The sequence below is a fragment of the Panulirus ornatus genome, chromosome 35, assembly GCF_036320965.1.
Source record: "Panulirus ornatus isolate Po-2019 chromosome 35, ASM3632096v1, whole genome shotgun sequence".
NCBI classification, from domain to species: Eukaryota; Metazoa; Arthropoda; class Malacostraca; order Decapoda; family Palinuridae; genus Panulirus; species Panulirus ornatus.
Window position 1 is genome coordinate 1,346,554 of NC_092258.1, and position 19,328 is coordinate 1,365,881.

The 19,328-nt window shown below is 38.2% G+C and overlaps 1 protein-coding gene across 5 annotated transcripts in view; it reads right to left on the bottom strand.

Annotated features, from left to right (window-relative positions):
* LOC139760063 (uncharacterized) overlaps window positions 1–19,328 on the bottom strand; it is a 67,277-nt gene that overhangs the window by 20,045 nt on the left and 27,904 nt on the right. For 3 of the 5 annotated variants that reach the window (XM_071682844.1, XM_071682843.1, XM_071682841.1), the window contains exons 9-14: window positions 19,044–19,146; window positions 16,833–16,942; window positions 14,272–14,378; window positions 13,384–13,675; window positions 9,490–9,624; window positions 4,444–4,541 (exon numbers count right to left, since the gene is read on the bottom strand). In XM_071682844.1, the coding sequence (XP_071538945.1) occupies window positions 4,444–4,541; window positions 9,490–9,624; window positions 13,384–13,675; window positions 14,272–14,378; window positions 16,833–16,942; window positions 19,044–19,146 (845 nt within the window). Of the gene's footprint in view, window positions 1–4,443; window positions 4,542–6,324; window positions 6,346–9,489; window positions 9,625–13,383; window positions 13,676–14,271; window positions 14,379–16,832; window positions 16,943–19,043; window positions 19,147–19,328 lie in introns of all 5 variants that reach the window. The other 2 variants (XM_071682842.1, XM_071682839.1) reach the window with 1 other exon arrangement.

Below are 19,328 nucleotides of genomic sequence, written 5' to 3' on the forward strand. Positions count from 1 at the left end.
GCAAGAGGTGAAAAAAAGGGCAAATGAGAGTTGGGGTGAGAGAGTATCATTAAATTTTAGGGAGAATAAAAAGATGTTCTGGAAGGAGGTAAATAAAGTGCGTAAGACAAGGGAGCAAATGGGAACTTCAGTGAAGGGCGCAAATGGGGAGGTGATAACAAGTAGTGGTGATGTGAGAAGGAGATGGAGTGAGTATTTTGAAGGTTTGTTGAATGTGTTTGATGATAGAGTGGCAGATATAGGGTGTTTTGGTCGAGGTGGTGTGCAAAGTGAGAGGGTTAGGGAAAATGATTTGGTAAACAGAGAAGAGGTAGTAAAAGCTTTGCGGAAGATGAAAGCCGGCAAGGCAGCAGGTTTGGATGGTATTGCAGTGGAATTTATTAAAAAAGGGGGTGACTGTATTGTTGACTGGTTGGTAAGGTTATTTAATGTATGTATGACTCATGGTGAGGTGCCTGAGGATTGGCGGAATGCGTGCATAGTGCCATTGTACAAAGGCAAAGGGGATAAGAGTGAGTGCTCAAATTACAGAGGTATAAGTTTGTTGAGTATTCCTGGTAAATTATATGGGAGGGTATTGATTGAGAGGGTGAAGGCATGTACAGAGCATCAGATTGGGGAAGAGCAGTGTGGTTTCAGAAGTGGTAGAGGATGTGTGGATCAGGTGTTTGCTTTGAAGAATGTATGCGAGAAATACTTAGAAAAGCAAATGGATTTGTATGTAGCATTTATGGATCTGGAGAAGGCATATGATAGAGTTGATAGAGATGCTCTGTGGAAGGTATTAAGAATATATGGTGTGGGAGGCAAGTTGTTAGAAGCAGTGAACAGTTTTTATCGAGGATGTAAGGCATGTGTACGTGTAGGAAGAGAGGAAAGTGATTGGTTCTCAGTGAATGTAGGTTTGCGGCAGGGGTGTGTGATGTCTCCATGGTTGTTTAATTTGTTTATGGATGGGGTTGTTAGGGAGGTGAATGCAAGAGTTTTGGAAAGAGGGGCAAGAATGAAGTTTGTTGGGGATGAGAGAGCTTGGGAAGTGAGTCAGTTGTTGTTCGCTGATGATACAGCGCTGGTGGCTGATTCATGTGAGAAACTGCAGAAGCTGGTGACTGAGTTTGGTAAAGTGTGTGGAAGAAGAAAGTTAAGAGTAAATGTGAATAAGAGCAAGGTTATTAGGTACAGTAGGGTTGAGGGTCAAGTCAATTGGGAGGTGAGTCTGAATGGAGAAAAACTGGAGGAAGTGAAGTGTTTTAGATATCTGGGAGTGGATCTGGCAGCGGATGGAACCATGGAAGCGGAAGTGGATCATAGGGTGGGGGAGGGGGCGAAAATTCTGGGAGCCTTGAAGAATGTGTGGAAGTCAAGAACATTATCTCGGAAAGCAAAAATGGGTATGTTTGAAGGAATAGTGGTTCCAACAATGTTGTATGGTTGCGAGGCGTGGGCTATGGATAGAGTTGTGCGCAGGAGGATGGATGTGCTGGAAATGAGATGTTTGAGGACAATGTGTGGTGTGAGGTGGTTTGATCGAGTAAGTAACGTAAGGGTAAGAGAGATGTGTGGAAATAAAAAGAGCGTGGTTGAGAGAGCAGAAGAGGGTGTTTTGAAATGGTTTGGTCACATGGAGAGAATGAGTGAGGAAAGATTGACCAAGAGGAGATATGTGTCGGAGGTGGAGGGAACGAGGAGAAGAGGGAGACCAAATTGGAGGTGGAAGGATGGAGTGAAAAAGATTTTGTGTGATCGGGGCCTGAACATGCAGGAGGGTGAAAGGAGGGCAAGGAATAGAGTGAATTGGAGCGATGTGGTATACCAGGGTTGACGTGCTGTCAGTGGAAGAAGAAAGTTAAGAGTAAATGTGAATAAGAGCAAGGTTATTAGGTACAGTAGGGTTGAGGGTCAAGTCAATTGGGAGGTGAGTTTGAATGGAGAAAAACTGGAGGAAGTGAAGTGTTTTAGATATCTGGGAGTGGATCTGGCAGCGGATGGAACCATGGAAGTGGAAGTGGATCATAGGCTGGGGGAGGGGGCGAAAATTCTGGGGGCCTTGAAGAATGTGTGGAAGTCGAGAACATTATCTCGGAAAGCAAAAATGGGTATGTTTGAAGGAATAGTGGTTCCAACAATGTTGTATGGTTGCGAGGCGTGGGCTATGGATAGAGTTGTGTGCAGGAGGATGGATGTGCTGGAAATGAGATGTTTGAGGACAATGTGTGGTGTGAGGTGGTTTGATCGAGTGAGTAACGTAAGGGTAAGAGAGATGTGTGGAAATAAAAAGAGCGTGGTTGAGAGAGCAGAAGAGGGTGTTTTGAAGTGGTTTGGGCACATGGAGAGGATGAGTGAGGAAAGATTGACCAAGAGGATATATGTGTCGGAGGTGGAGGGAACAAGGAGAAGAGGGAGACCAAATTGGAGGTGGAAAGATGGAGTGAAAAAGATTTTGTGTGATCGGGGCCTGAACATGCAGGAGGGTGAAAGGAGGGCAAGGAATAGAGTGAATTGGAGCGATGTGGTATACCGGAGTTGACGTGCTGTCAGTGGATTGAATCAAGGCATGTGAAGCGTCTGGGGTAAGCCATGGAATGCTGTGTAGGTATGTATATTTGCGTGTGTGGACGTATGTATATACATGTGTATGGGGGGGGGGTTGGGCCATTTCTTTCGTCTGTTTCCTTGCGCTACCTCGCAAACGCGGGAGACAGCGACAAAGTATAATAAATAAAAAAATAAATAAATGATATACACATACACACACATACACACACATACGCACATATACACACACACACACATACATATATATACATATGAAAAATGTAAGAAACAATTTAGAAAACTGAAACTTCTAGCTTGAAATGAAATGAAAAATGAATGTCACATACTGGTTCAACCTCTGGCTATGGAAAAAGGAAATGTATAATTTATTTACACAAACGTCAATAGCTGTGTAGGTATGTATATTTGCGTGTGTGGACGTATGTATATACATGTGTATGGGGGTGGGTTGGGCCGTTTCTTTCGTCTGTTTCCTTGCGCTACCTCGCAAACGTGGGAGACAGCGACAAAGCAAAAAAAAAAAAAAAAAAAAAATAATCTAACAGTAGAAACAAACACAAGGACACACTGGGTGACTATCCTCCTATGTAGAAGATAAAAGACACTCTCTATCATTACTGAATTAAAACAGGCTCACAGTTCCATCTAAATACCTTGCTCCAATATCAGACAAATTGTTCTCTCTTTAACCTTCCATTAACAAAGGCCATTCAAGTTATTTCTTCTACTTGGATGTAAATGCCTTGTTTCTACTCATTCACTCTTACCAGCAATAAAATTACTTATCAATTATCAAGCAATTAAACATCCCTGATCAAGAAGAATGTACTAACACATATCTTACAGTATGTTAGGTAGAGAGGGCAAGGTATTTATCTTAACAGTATCAAAGGAGGATATGCAACTCTGAATTGAGCAGGTATTCTTAAGAAATCATCAAATCATATGTCTTTCTAACTATCTATACATGTGATGCCTGTTCCCTTCCAAGGAGGGTGAGCTGAAATGGTTTGGAAATATGGAAAGAATGAGTGAGGAAGGGTTGACAAAGAGGATATACATCAGATGGAGCAAGAAGAACGGAGAGACCTAACTGGAGATGGAAGGATGAAGTGATAAAGATTTTGAGCAACGGGCCAAATATTCAGGACGGTGAAAGGTGTGCATGGGATAGAGAGAATTAGAGCGTCGTGGTTACTGGGGTCAACACACCATCGATGGACTGAACCAGGGTATGTGAAACATTTGGGGTGAACAACATAAAGTACTGTGGGGTCTGGATGTGGACAGGTAAATGAAAACAACCTTTATAAAAGCATAATGATGAGTAATAACTGGTACAGTTTTCCTAAGTAAAGAGGAGCTCATTATCCACTAAATCTTAATGGATGCTAATCATAATGTGAAATCTATTTTGGCATATTCTACAAACCTGAAAAATATGAACATTTAAACTCTGCAAAGTATTTACAATAAATAATACTGTAAATGAATGCAAGACATGTGCTTAAATAGCAAGTTCTTCTTTGTCAATGAACCTTACTGAATTAACTAGGAGATTACTGATGAGGTACAATAATGGGAAGAAGCTATCAGTTCCATAAGTGAGAAAATAATCTACTTGCATAACCCACATATCTAAATGTAGTTACTTTGTCAATGCAGAATTAGAATACTAATCTTAAACTAGTGTAAAACCAAAAACTTTCATGGAAATATGACATTTCATATGCAAGGTACTGGCCTCTATATTGTGCATCCATTATGTTTTCATATCTGTATGGATAATCATAATCAAGAAATCATCAACCATCAAAATCTAAGCTAAACATGTTCTCAAAATCCAAATCACAATCCAAAAAGTCAAATATGTAAAACATCATTCACCTGCAGGAGGTTTTCTTTGCGAAAGCCTTTTCCACAACCATCCTTGGGGCATTGGTGTTCATTGTGCTCAGCCCTCACCACAAACTCATTTGGTGCGACTGTGATAAAGATACTGACAATATCATTCTGTTCTATTATGAGATTACAGTAAAATTGTACTTAATGACTTATAAGTTATGATCAACATGAGAATCAAATGAGATACTGAAGTATGCATAATCCAGTTTTAAGTATGAATTACAAGATAAATCAACTAGCACATGTAAGTTCTACTAGCCCAAAAGAACACAGCGAGAAGCAGAAAAACATTTTGCAAAATAAGTTGTCAAAAAAGCACATCACAACTGTTCCTGTAATTTTCACTTGCATGGTTAATCACCTTTTACATAAGCAAGTGATGTAAAAGTTTTAAATAAGGCTATACTTTATCCCCCCCCCCCCCTGACTTTGATACTATCACATCCTTTACCCCATATCTTAACAGTTATCTTAATACAAAAACAGCAAAATATATGTTAACCCAGCTTCATCCCTTTAATGTACAAATTAAAGAGAGCACACTTTGCATGGACTGAAATACCTGAACTTGGTTTCAACTGAATATAAATTGCAGTGTGAAGATAACAGACTAGAAAAAAGTAAATTCATTATATATCATATGAGGTGTCTGGGAGGAGAGTCAGTTGCTGTTTGCTGTTACGGACCAAATGGAACACTTAAGTGAGAAACTGCAGAAGATGGTGTCTGAATTTGGAAAAGTGTATGAAAGGAGGAAGTTAAGAGTGTATGTGAATAAAAGTAAGGTTATTAAATTTATCAGGGGAGTGAGATAGGCTGGTTGGAGCATGAGTTTGACTGAACATGGTAGTACACAGCATCATGAAAGCTAAAGCAATCCATAAGGTGGGTAAGGGGGCAAAATGTCCTAAGTGCCTTGAGGAGCAAAGATGGGCATGCACTGATGGTACAGTACTTCTGATGGTGTTGTACTGAAATGAGGTGTGGGCCATAGGTGATAAAGTGTTGAAGAATGCGGATGAGTTAAAAATGAAATGAATAAAAAAGACACGTGTTAGGAGGGTTGATCAAATTAGGAATGACAGAAGAAGAGAGATGTGTTAGTAAGAAAAGTATGTATGAGAAAGCTGTAGAGGGTATTTTGAAATGGTCTGGATATAAGGAGAGGATAAATGAGGAGGGGCTGACTAACAGAGTATACATGTCGGAAGTGGAGGGAACAAGGAGAAAGGTGAAGACAAGGATGAGATGGAGGGATTGAGTAAAAGTTGCTTTGAGATATCAGGGCCTGATCATGCAGAAGGGTGTGAGGTATGTATGGGATAAAGTGAACTGGAGTGATTAGGTATAAAGAAGGCAATGTGCTATGAATGGGCTGAGCCACAGTATATGAAGAAATTAGGGGAAACCATGGACAGGCATGTGGGGCCTGGCTGTAGATACTGGGGTTCTGGTTTTGGTGCATTATATATTATAGCTAGAAAATGCATGGGAGCAATTGAGACTATCATTCGTCTATTGTACATGAAAAAAGGGCATGATATTAAGAAACAAGCCAGAGGTTGTTGCTGAGTGCAAAGTGGGGAATATATGCAATGTATAGTGGGGAATGGATTAGGTGTGATTTATACATCTGCATTTGAGCTCATGACGTAAACACTGTTCCTTGAGAGGAGATGGTGGCAAGCAGTAGTTTGTGAAAAGTGATCATATCCTCAAAGACAGATGGTGGAAGTAACCACTGGTTATTAGTGAAAATGTGCCAACTATTCCCCAGAACAGCTGGGCTCCCTCTTCCCCCTTGCTCACTAGCTGACACCTGTTATGAAGAAAATGCATATCACAAGAAAGTAAATCTCTTACCATATCCAGAGGGTCTGTCACCTTGCAGGAAAAATAGAAGAAGGTTAGTTGTCTTCAACTTATTACATAACGTATATATATTATCTAACAAAAATTGAGTAATGAGATCTTTCCTAAGAGACAAGATGGAGAGCACTATTACTATCACTTGCCACATCAAAATTTAATGTGCCACATTATATAATGCCTGCCAGTGAAGTAAGCACAAGCAGGCCCACAGCAATTATACTGATGCAAATCACTTTATCCCGTAAGTGAAGTTGGCACCCTCTAGTGAGCAGTGGCAACTATGTGATGTGCTGGCATACCAAATGAGCTTGCCTAAGTAGCAGTTTAGCTGTTGTACGAGGTAGGAATGTCTTGTAGTGCTCCCCACTCATGCCCTGAATTTTCGTTGCTTTTTCCCTTTCCATACTTCTGTCACCTACTGTGGTTGTAAATACTCACCTTGTAAGTGACAAAATAGCTTCTATAGTAGCACTTTACAAAGAGAAATAAGCCACTTTAAGAAATTTTTAATATTACTGATGTGAACTTGAGATCAGTACAATGATGGGTGAATGAATGTAATGAAAGCAGTGGCAATGCTTAAACAACCCATGTGAAACGCCCTGTGAAGACCAGAAAAACTCTCTCCACATACTCTGAATGTTCTTAAACATCAAGTGGGTGCAGATCCATGCTTGAGTGTAAAAGAACTGAAAGTAAAAAACAATAAGCTGTTCAGTGATGTGATCGTAAGGACAATGCAGCAATGCTTACACTGTACAAGGACCTTGAAGTACAGGGGGCTGCAGGCTGCATTACAAACCACTCGTAACTTGTAGGCACGAGAAGAATAGTCAATTTTTGTAAGAAATGTGTAGTGTGGGATACAACTAAGTTCTGAAGTGTCTTGTGGAGTGATGAGTCCACTTTTTCTGTGTCAGGTGATCAGGGTGGAAGTGTATACAGTCGACCAGGCTGTGACCCATCTGACCCTAAGTACATTGCATGCACTTTAAAAGTTCCTTATGGTATGAAACTGTTTCAATCATTATGGTCTTGGGTACCTTGTAGTGTTGCCAAAGAATGAAACAATGAACAGACATATTTACCTTAAACTACTGTGTGACCATCCTTCGGATTCATTCAAAAAGTGCAAGGCTGAAGTCTTCATGCAGGATGGAGCTTCCTGCCATACTGTCAAACTAGTCAATGACAGGCATAAGTTCTGTGCAGTGGACTTTTTCAGTAATTGACCTGGTAATTCGTAGGAAGTGAATCCAATAGAAAACTTGTGGGCACTCATGAAAACAAAATTACATATCGGGATCACTTCATCTTTGCCTAAGCTGAAGGAGGCCAATTGTGAAATGAGCACAAAGTTGGACCCTAAATGGCTTCAAAACCTTGATGTTTCCATTCCTGATTATTTCACAGAGAATTTAAAGAGGAAAGAGAAACCAATAAAGTACAAGTCAGGGATGAATACAGTTTCAGGATTCTATTTCACATTTATCCTTGATCATCGTGCCGCAGCCCCCTTGCACCTATTTCAAAGGCAGGCACAATATATACCTTATTCAGTAACTCATACTTTATCAGCTACTTTATCCACAACTCAACAACACGTTTCTATTTGTTCATTATTCACTCTGTCTTGGTCTGGTCAAAAGAACCTAGATGGACTTTCCCTTTACCTGAGAAAATTCTATGGGTTGGAAATATAGCATAAGATTTTAGAGGATTTGTATGTTTTCCAACATAGAAACAGTTCCATTCCTTATAACCATACTTGGTGAGGGAACAGATCCCAACCATGGTGTAATGAAAAAGGAAACAGATGGGTGGGAAGAAAAACCATCATTCAAATATAGGCATAGAGAATTACAAAACTGGGATTCCAATGGACCAGATAATCCTAAAAGTGACATGCAGTAAAGGAATTCATTTATAAGGTAGACAAACACTAATTTCAATGCTGTATTTTCATATGAAGGAGGGCTTTTACTTTCAAGAGGATGGGATTCAGGAGCATAAAAGAAAATGCCTTTCATCAATTTCTCACCTAAAACCAGTCAAAATAAGTTATGCTGTGGTATGTTTGGTCAAGTAGGGTGAAAGTAAATTAGGTTAGTTTGAGGCAATGTAACTAGTCTGGTAACTGAGAACAAACAAGGCAAAGTCTAGTCTGGATAAAATGTGCTTAATGAGGTTTGACAAGTGAAGGAAATAGTATATCATCTATCTATATCCATCTGTATATCATCATTATTCCATATCCAATTAGACGGGGTGGATCAGGTACATACAGCCTCTTCAACATCACTAAAGCACACCCTCAACCCATGCCCAGCATTTCAAAGTGAAACATGGATAAGCCCTTCACTTTATACACTATGCTAATTCATCAACTGAGACCAGTCTTCATTCATAAAACTCATACTATTTTCATAGGTGAGACAGGCTACACTAATTTAGCCTATAATACATTATGCTAAAATAGGCTATATTAAGCTGCCTATGTTTACCTACTTTGTACTGGGATATGTGATTTTGTTAGTTGTTTATATATACTAGGCTATGTGATCCTATGTCTAGGTTATGTGATCCTTTGGTAAGTTATTTATATACACTAGGTTTATGTGATCCTACGTTTCAGGTAATGAGATCCTATATCATGATACTACGTTTCAGACTATGAGATCCTATGTTGTTATAGTCCTAGTTTGGAGGATCCTATATTATCTTACAAAGTTAGGATACTTGAAGCAATACAAGCTCAGGTCAAGTTACAAAATGATAAAGCTGGATGAAGCAGGTGTTACAATTCCAAACTGTTTCAACAAATTGTTCTCTGATATCTCCTATACTCCTTGAAATAACAGAAGAGGACATGATCTCTGAGGAAATATGGGAAATGTGAAAACTCCTCTGAATCTGCTCTGAAATGATTTAGGAGCTACTGCTTATTACTAAATATTTTCTTATTTCATCTTCATCACCAACATTCCTTATGACAATACTATGAAATATATAGTTCATAACCCTTATCCAAACTGACCATTTACAATTTCAAAATCATTTCTATAAACTCTAAGAGGAAATATGACTCTTTACTACTAAAAACATGTGTGCTAGGTCTTCAAATCAATTAAGAAATCAAAGAAAGGTGTTACTTACGGACAGGTTCCTTTTTCAGGACATGCTTTTGACGTGCAGGAGGTGTTGCTTCTAATTTTGACTGTCCTCCTGATAGATCTGTTGCTACTGTTGTTTCTGTTGCTACAGTGGATGGTTCTTCTTTTACAGATTCCTCTGTAAGAACATAGCTAGCATGAATAGATATAACTTTTCCTTTCAAACCTAATTGTCTTTCCTGCTCTAGCAAGGCAGTCAGAAGCAAAAGGACAGTGGTGCCATCCAACCTCTACATGTCAAGTATAATTTACCAAATTAACAGTCTTCCATCCACAACCAAGCCCCATGGTTTACAGTGACTGTTATAAATACACCTGTTCAGCCCAATGACAGCACGTTCTCCCTTATACATTACACTGATCCAATACATTTTATCCAATGAATGCCTCTTACTTTCCTAAATGTTCAGTCCCCAATATTCCAAAGCTTCTTTGACTTCATCCTTCTACCTATCTCTCAGTTATGGAAAAATCAACAATATATTGGCATCTTTCTACATGAGCACCACAATAAAAGAAATAGTGACTGAAAAAAATGACAAAGATCTAGAAATTATTATGAATGAGAAACTGGAATTCAAGAAGCACATCAATAAGATAGCATTTTTAAGACAAATATGGTTCAAGTTCCTTAACAAACCTTTCCCTAAAGGGCATAACAGACAAAATTCAAAGTAAGGTAAGACGTCTTATGCCACTCAATTCCTTTGATGGTGGAAAACAATTGTTTAAAGTTGCATGAATATCTGATACAAACATTTGAAGTTAAGGGAAAGTCATGTTGCAATCAAAGAATAACTGCCAATGATGAAGTATGAATGAACAGACAGAGAACTAACAGATGGACACTATGTATGAGATATAAAAATATTTGTATCAAGTTCCACAGTTAATGGTGGAATTTTCATGTTAAGAACTAGCATAAGTTTTGGGCTAAACCAATTTTCTAAGGGGTACAACTCAAGCAAAATCCAAACTAGGGTTAAGAGTATCATGCTACTCGATTCTTCATATGGTGGGAAACAACTCTTTAAGAGGATTCATGAGTATGTGACTTAGACCAAGGTAAAGTCATAGGTTAAACTTATTTCATTTTTCATTATACCTGCATTAGCTAGTTAGCACCAAAAAAGAGTCAAAGAAAGACCCATCCTCATGTCCATATATATATATATATATATATATATATATATATATTTTTTTTTTTTTTTTTTTTTTTTTCATACTATTCGCCATTTCCTGCATTAGCGAGGTAGCGCTAAGAACAGAGGACTGGGCCTTTGAGGGAATATCCTCACCTGGCCCCCTTCTCTGTTCCTTCTTTTGGGAAAAAAAAAAAAAAAAAAAAAAAAAAAAAAAAAAAAAAAACGAGAGGGGAGGATTTCCAGCCCCCCGCTCCCTTCCCTTTTAGTCGCCTTCTACGACACGCACGGAATACGCGGGAAGTATTCTTTCTCCCCTATCCCCAGGGATCATATATATATATATATATATATATATATATATATATATATATATATATATATATATATTTTTTTTTTTTTTTTTTTTTATAATTTGTCGCTGTCTCCCGCGTATTGCGAGGTAGCGCAAGGAAACAGACGAAAGAAATGGCCCAACCCCCCCATACACATGTATATAAATACGTCCACACACGCAAATATACATACCTACACAGCTTTCCATGGTTTACCCCAGACGCTTCACATGCCTTGATTCAATCCACTGACAGCACGTCAACCCCGGTATACCACATCGCTCCAATTCACTCTATTCCTTGCCCTCCTTTCACCCTCCTGCATGTTCAGGCCCCGATCACACAAAATCTTTTTCACTCCATCTTTCCACCTCCAATTTGGTCTCCCTCTTCTCCTTGCTCCCTCCAACTCCGACACATATATCCTCTTGGTCAATCTTTCCTCACTCATCCTCTCCATCCTCCACATATATATATATATATATATATATATATATATATATATATATATATATATATATATATATATATATATATATATTATCCCTGGGGATAGGGGATTAAGAATACTTCCCACGTATTCCCTGCGTGTCGTAGAAGGCGACTAAAAGGGGAGGGAGCAGGGGGCTGGAAATCCTCCCCTCTCGTTTTTTTTTTTTTAATTTTCCAAAAGAAGGAACAGAGGGGGCCAGGTTAGGATATTCCAAAAAAGGCCCAGTCCTCTGTTCTTAACGCTACCTCGCTAACGCGGGAAATGGCAAATAGTTTAAAAGAAAAGAAAGATATATATATATATATATATATATATATATATATATATATGTTATTATTAATATATGACAATGGGAATGAATAAAGGCAGACAGTGTGAATTGTGTGCATGTGTATATATGTATGTGTCTGTGTGTGTATATATATATATATACGTGTACATTGAGATGTATGGGTATGTATATTTGCGTGTGTGGACGTGTATGTATATACATGTGTAGGGGGGTGGGTTGGTCCATTTCTTTCGTCTGTTTCCTTGCGCTACCTCGCAAACGCGGGAGACAGCGACAAAGCAAAATAAATAAATATAAATATTGGACAGTATTATTGTTTTTTTGTTTTTTTTCAATTTTTCAAAAGAAGGAACAGAGAAGGGGGCCAGGTGAGGATATTCCCTTAAAGGCCCAGTTCTCTGTTCTTAACGCTACCTCGCTAATGCGGGAAATGGCGAATAGTTTGAAAGAAAAAGAAAATATATATATATAGCAACAAAGTATTTTATTATGTGGTGGGGTGGCGACGGGAATGAATAAGGGCAGACAGCATGAATTATGTACATGTGTACATATGTATATGTCTGTGTGTGTATATATATGTATATGTTAAGATGTATAGGTATGTATATGTGCTGTGTGTGGACGTGTATGTATATACATGTGTATGTGGGTGGGTTGGGCCATTCTTTCGTCTGTTTCCTTGCGCTACCTTGCTAACGCGGGAGACAGCGACAAAGCAAAATAAATAAATAAATAAACATTGAAATGTACATGTATGTACATGTGCCTATATGAGCATTTATGTATATATATGTGTATAAGAGTGGATGAGCCATTTTTCCTCTGTTTCCTGGCACAACCTCACAGACACGGGAAACATTCTCTAGCTGTCATGTGCAATGCACCAAAACCACAGCTTCCTATCCATACCCAGGCCCTACAGACCTTTCCATGGCATATGAGGTATAATTCTGACAAAAATCTAACCAGATTCATGGATCTTATGCCATTCACTTTTTCAAAAGCTTGGAAACAACTAGGTACAGTTTCATGATTATCTGGTTAAGACATTTGATATCATGATCAAGGTTAATTTGCATGTCATAGTGTAACTCCTGATGTTGGATGAATGGATGGATGATGGACAGAAAGATGGACGGACTAGTAAAATGATGACAATGACAAAGCATTCCTTAAGTACCATGCTAAACAGGTGACATAACAAAACTGTAAGGCCTGCTATCTAGAGTTCACCACAATTCACCAGGAAGCACAAAAGGGCATGTCTTGCAGCAATTTGAGTCATGCACAAAAAACTTGAATGGTATTGAGGGAAAAACAAGACACCAATGATGATCAAGAACTCAGATAGCTGCTTTCTTTATAAAAAAAAAAAAAAAAATGCAAAAACTGATAAAAATGTGGGTAAAGATCTCATGAGCTATTTAGTGGAACCAGTCAACTGTGCATCCATATCATGTTTCATATAACACAGCAAATGGCTTCTGAAAAGTGAAAAGCTTTTAAACATCAAACAATGGACAGATGGATGTTTAGGTCAAAGGAATAGTTCTGCCAACTGCGTTACTAAAAATAAAATAAATAAAAAAACAACAAAATATAAAATGAATACCTGATTGGGCAGCTGCTGAAGCAGAGAAGGATCGGGGTAGTGCTGAGGACATAGTGGGAGACCAAGGGCTGGCTGTAGAGCTCAGTAGTGATGATGATAACGTACCTATATTCTCCGATTTTGGTATTATGGGAATCTCTATTTTCATTCTTGGGGAGTCACTCAGCTTGACCTCAGTTCGTTTAATCTCTGGTTTCTTCACTTCGGTCTTTTTTACAGCAGAGGCTTTGCTGTTCTCTGCTGTTTCCAAGATGCTAACTTTATCATCTGGGTCAATCTTCTCTTCTTTAATCTAAAATGAATACCATACATATAAGCCATCTCTATATTCATCATCTGGGATGAAATTATCCAAGGTAATAACAATGAAAGACAGAGTGAAGATGCACAAGCTACCTATACTTAACATTTCTGTTCTTAAAAAAAATCCCTTTTGCAATAAAAAATGTAGATTTGAAGGATGAAAGGTTATTGCTCAATCATAGTCAGAGCCTTACAAATACCTAAGAAAGCAGTTGCTTAATGGGGGTTAAAACTCTGTTTTACACTCAATATTAGGTATCGTCATTTGGATTCATCACTTGGTCATGACCTCCTGAGTGTAGGAAGGGTAAAGTTGAGTAAGTGCTTACTGCATAAAGTTATCATCTAAATGGTCATGCCAGACTTTATGTAGTCAGCCCTCTTTGAGGTGTTGCTACTGTTCTTAGCTCCATGTTTGTTGAACTATTTACCAGTGAAACTGTGGTGGTAATGTTTATAAGATTATTAGTAATAGATCATAAGCCCATGAATGATATTAAGAGAAGCTAATGTTGTCTGAGCACTCATTTGTCAAAGAATAAAATCAAATCTCTTGAATAAAAAATAACTTGTCTCAGCTCATACCTCACCAGGACCCACATCTTTTGATGGTTCCTTTTGGTCCTTAACTGATGTCTGAGCCTTGTGAGCCTCTCTGAAGTCTGTTTCTTGTAAATGAGCCTCAATGACATCTGAAAACATTATACAAAGTGACAGGATTTTGATAAAGAAAAAAAAATTGTTGTGACAAGGAGAAAATCTGTATTGCTTTGATGTATGCTGGTACAGAGGTGAAAAGTTGGACAGTATGATATGGTCATTGAGAATTGGCTTATTTGCAGATAATTTGATACTGCTTATGGAGAGAAAAGAGAAATTTAAAAAGATGGAGTGTCTTAAAGTGAATATCTGACAAGAGAAAGGCATGGAATGTTGTTACATTGTAGTTTAATGAAACACCTTTAAGTAGTTTAGATGAGTGGTGAGGATGCTTGATGACAGACAGCCTCACAAATATATACAGGGGAAAATATCCAGCATCCTGGAAGGGAAGACAATGGAAAATATTGGGGAGAGGACCCAGGTGTGAGAGGGATGGAACATGCTTAGGAAATGTGTTCAGGTAGGGTAGACAAGAAACTTTTCTGTTTTGGCTATCCATAGGAGAGGAATTCCAGAGGAATAGAGATTGCAAAGGCATGCAAAGAACACCCAACAGTGCTTCTCATCAAAATGTGTGATATTAGGTTAGGTAAGCTATTTTCTGCAGTTAAAATGGGCATGGAAGTCCATCATCTAAATCCTAATGGCACTTTGTTGATGGGAGGAGATTATTATCATGCAAAAACAATTACCTCTAATCTTTCCACAGGAAAAATGTAACTAACCACCAGTCATCAATCTGACTATAACTTCATCCTGGTTAAGGGTCAATACATCAGGAATATTTCATTTATCTCTTATTCTGAAAAGATAATAGAAAAAAGACCACTAAAGGCAAATGTCACGATCAACAGTATTAACCCATTCATGGCCACCCCCTTGAGGTGGGAACAGGTGTCAAGAGATATTGACAGATAGAATTTACACAATGAGATAATTTGACACTTGCTGGCTGTGCTATTGTAAGCAATGTGGAGTATTCTTACGTCAACAGAAATTGCCACCAAACCTCTGGTATATTTTCGACCTAAGCACTTTATTGCAAAAATGATGGGATTTATGGAACATATTATGACCAGAATTAATTCAAACATCTTAAGTGAATGACTTGAAGTAACTCCCACATATGTTTTCTATTCATCAAAAAAACCATCAAATGGTGGATGTTACAAACAAAAATTGACTGAATTAACCATATCAGTTGTGAAGTTGTTTGATGTGCTGGTGCATACCTGAAGAGAACTAAACACTCTTTCTGTCTACATTATAATTAACTCCATTCCTATCTAAAAAGGTGGATCAAGGGCTAAAAGTATTTTTCATCCATCTGAGGCATACAGATTGTGAAAGGAGAGAATGTTATCTTGGAGAACAAAAATGGGTATATTTGAAGGAATAGCAGTTCCAACAATGTTATATGGTTGTGAAGCATGGGCTATAGATAGGGTTGTACGGAGTAGGGTGGATGTGTTGGAAATGAAATGATTGAGAACAATATGTGGTGTGAGGGGGTTTGGTTGAGTAAGTAATGAAAGGGTAAGAGAGATGTGTGGACATAAAAAGAGTGTGGTTGAGAGAGGAGAAGAGGGTATGTTGAAATGGTTTGGACATATGCAGAGAATGAGTGAGGAAATATTGACAAATGTGTCACAGGTGGAGGGAAGAAGGAGAAGTGGGAGACCAAACTGGAGGTGGAAGGATGGAGTGAAAAAGATTTTGAGCGATCGGGGCCTGAACATACAGGAGGGTGAAAGGCGTGCAAGGATAGAGTGAATTGGAGCAATGTGGTATACTAGGATGGACGTGCTGTCAATGGATTGAACCAGGGTATGTGAAGCGTCTGGGGTAAACCATGGAAAGGTCTGTGGGGCCTGGATGTGGAAAGGGAACTGTGGTTTCGGTGCATTACACATAACAGCTAGAGACTGAGTGTGAATGAATGTGGGCTTTTCTGACTGTTCCTGGTGCTGCCTCGCTGGGTGTGTGTGTGTGTGTGTGTGTGCTATTTCGTGTGTGGCGTGCTGGTGTCGGGAATGGATGAAGGCAACAAGTATGGATATGTACATGTGTATATATGTATATGTCTTTGTATATGTATGTATATGTGCATGTGTGGGCATTTATCTATATACATGTGTATGTGGGTGGGTTGGGTTATTCCTCGTCTGTTTCTTTGTGCTACTTCACAAACGCAGGAGACAGTGATTAAGCATAATAAATAATAAATATATATATGTGGGTATATGAGTGGATGGCTCATTCTTTGTCTGTTTCCTGGCGCTACATCGCTGATGTAGGAAACAGTGATTAAGTACAATAAACAAAATAAATAAGGCTACAGCATAAACCTCAACATATTTCAGTGTCAGAGATTTGAATTATGAATATACTAAACAGTTTTTCATAATTAGTGTAATTCTAAGACTGATCTAGAGTTTGCAAACAGAAAATCAACAAGGCCAACATCTATATAAATGGCCTACCTTTCATATTCTTAACAGAAAAATCAAACTTTTCTGTCTCAGGAGGAAGTCCTGTCTCTTCATAGTATCGAATGAGATCATTTTTACAGCGAATCTTCTTCCCCTCAGGCCTGAACAAATATGATAAATATGCATTATAAAAAAAGAGGGTAAAATCTATTAAAGAAAATAAAATACAAAGTGCATTAATAATCTTATACATAAGCTTATGAGTTTTATAAATATGGATTTAAACAGAATGTCATAAGAACTTGGATAACTGTATATCAATACCATGGAAGAAATATACTGCAATATGGTCAGGGAACAGATCTTTCCCATGTGTAAATCTTAACTAACTGGCTTGTACTTTCCAGATTTCGACAAGTGGGCAGGAACCTCAAAACATTAAGAGGTCATAATCAAAATCAACGAAAAGATTCTTAAGTAAATCATCTAAGGTGATTGGATGTAAACAACCCTTCCCTTCCCTTGGTGTACTCTGCCAACTGTGAGCTCTTAGGGCTGTAATACAATCACTCTACATTTGCTCAAGAGGCAAAACACTCATATGAGTAATCAAATTTCAAACTAACTGAATTTTTCATATTAGATGAAGGAAAACTGATGAATATAAAGAAAATATTGAAGAAATTAATTCGAGCTCGTAGATGTTTGCAGACCAGACTCTAAAAAAAGGCTATTGGAAGAGGGAAAGATAAGAAAGGAAGAGAATCCCACAGCTTCAAATTCTGAGGAAAGGAGTGGGCAGCATAAGTCAATCCTCATAAAAGTTAGTTTTTATACAGAAACTATGGAAAGCAACAGCCTGTCATCTGAAGTATGGGTCCAGTGCTGTAAAGTGCTTTAAAATCTAATAGAAGGAAATGAGAGATATTTAGAAAGAGACATAGATAGAAATAGCCCTTAGTAAAGCGTTATCTAGCCAGGTTATTGCCTTCCTGTTATTGAAATGCTACAAAAATCTGAATAAAGAGAGGAAATATGCTCAGCGTAAGGAAAAGAATGAGAGATGAGTCAGAAAGTAGGAAGGGGAGGAGTGGTAGAGTTGAAACATGTAGAGTGCCATCATCGGCACTAGAGGGAACAGAGTTAGAGGCTGAAGAAAGAAAATAATTTAAAATGAACAGAAAGTGAATAGGCAATAGGACAAAATCATGAAGGACAACACCATTGACAAGATAAAAGGGAGAGGTTGCTCTTTCAATGATTATCACATATGGAAAGGCTACAAAAAAAACAATGAATTGTAAAACTGGGAGCAACAAGCCAACGAAGGAGGGAAATTTTGAAAGCAATGCCTTATACCACACACTGTCAAATGCTATGTAGATTTTTATGGCAACAAAGATTAATTAAAATCCTGAAAGATGAGGATCTGAGATATCACCAAAAGATTTTGCACCACAAAAGCTATCTTGGTGATCTTAAATCAGAAAATGAGAAAGTGAGGGCTATGAAAAGTTCAAAGACTATGGGGACTGAAAAAGTGAAAGCTTTGGAGATTAGTTGCATGAGAAGAACAGCATCCTTTCTTCGGGACAGTCTGCACCACGACATGCCTCCAAGAAGAAGAAACGATGAACACACGTTATATGTTCAACTTAAATGCAGCCCAACTTGTGATATTCCTGTACAACTTATGAATGATTATAGAAGTTCTCCTAACTTTCTTGTCATCATCTCTCGTGCAAGATCTCAAAGATTTCTCATATAGGTTAGTCTGGCCACAAGCACATTTTCATTTTGTTTCCTTGAGACAACAAGGATGTGTTCTTCCTTTGCTTTTTAGGCAAGTTCTCTTTGTGTTCTTCCTTTGCTTTTTAGGCAAGTTCTCTTTGTAGCAAGATATATATATCAGTTGATAATGGCTCTACGGTGATCCCCAGCTGAATGTTTGAAGCTCCAAAGTTTAAGATCACACAGTTCTGTTCATCATCAAGGTTTACTGCTTTAAGTCCATATTCTTTATGTTGTCCTTCAATCTGCTTTTCACGTAATCCTTTCAAAAGCTCCTTTGTCTACTTTTATTTACTTGTGGCAAGAAAATTATGGCTATCAATGGTCTCATTTAGGTCCCATTCATGTGGACAGACTAATTCATTACATCTATCCTGAAAAATTTTAGTGAAATAAAAAATTCATTAAAGTTTTGATGCTACCCCAGTAAATTACACGGAAAAGGTTCTGCAAGATGTATTCAAGACTTACGCAATATAAAACATGTCCCACTTGCCCGCAGTTGTCCCATGAGTGCGGCGGGTGCAACACTTCTTCCAGCCATCTTCTAGCTCAACAGTCACATGGTTAGAGGCTGAAAAACATGGATTGAGAAAAGTTAACAATTCTGTCTAATATCAAAAGCAGTGACACTGAAAATTCATTAAACCTAATCATCAAATAAATTCATTCAGTTTATATTTCTCCTGATTCTAGAACTTAAGAACACTTGTCCTTGCTAAACCTCTCATACAGGATCTGCAATATGAAAATCTA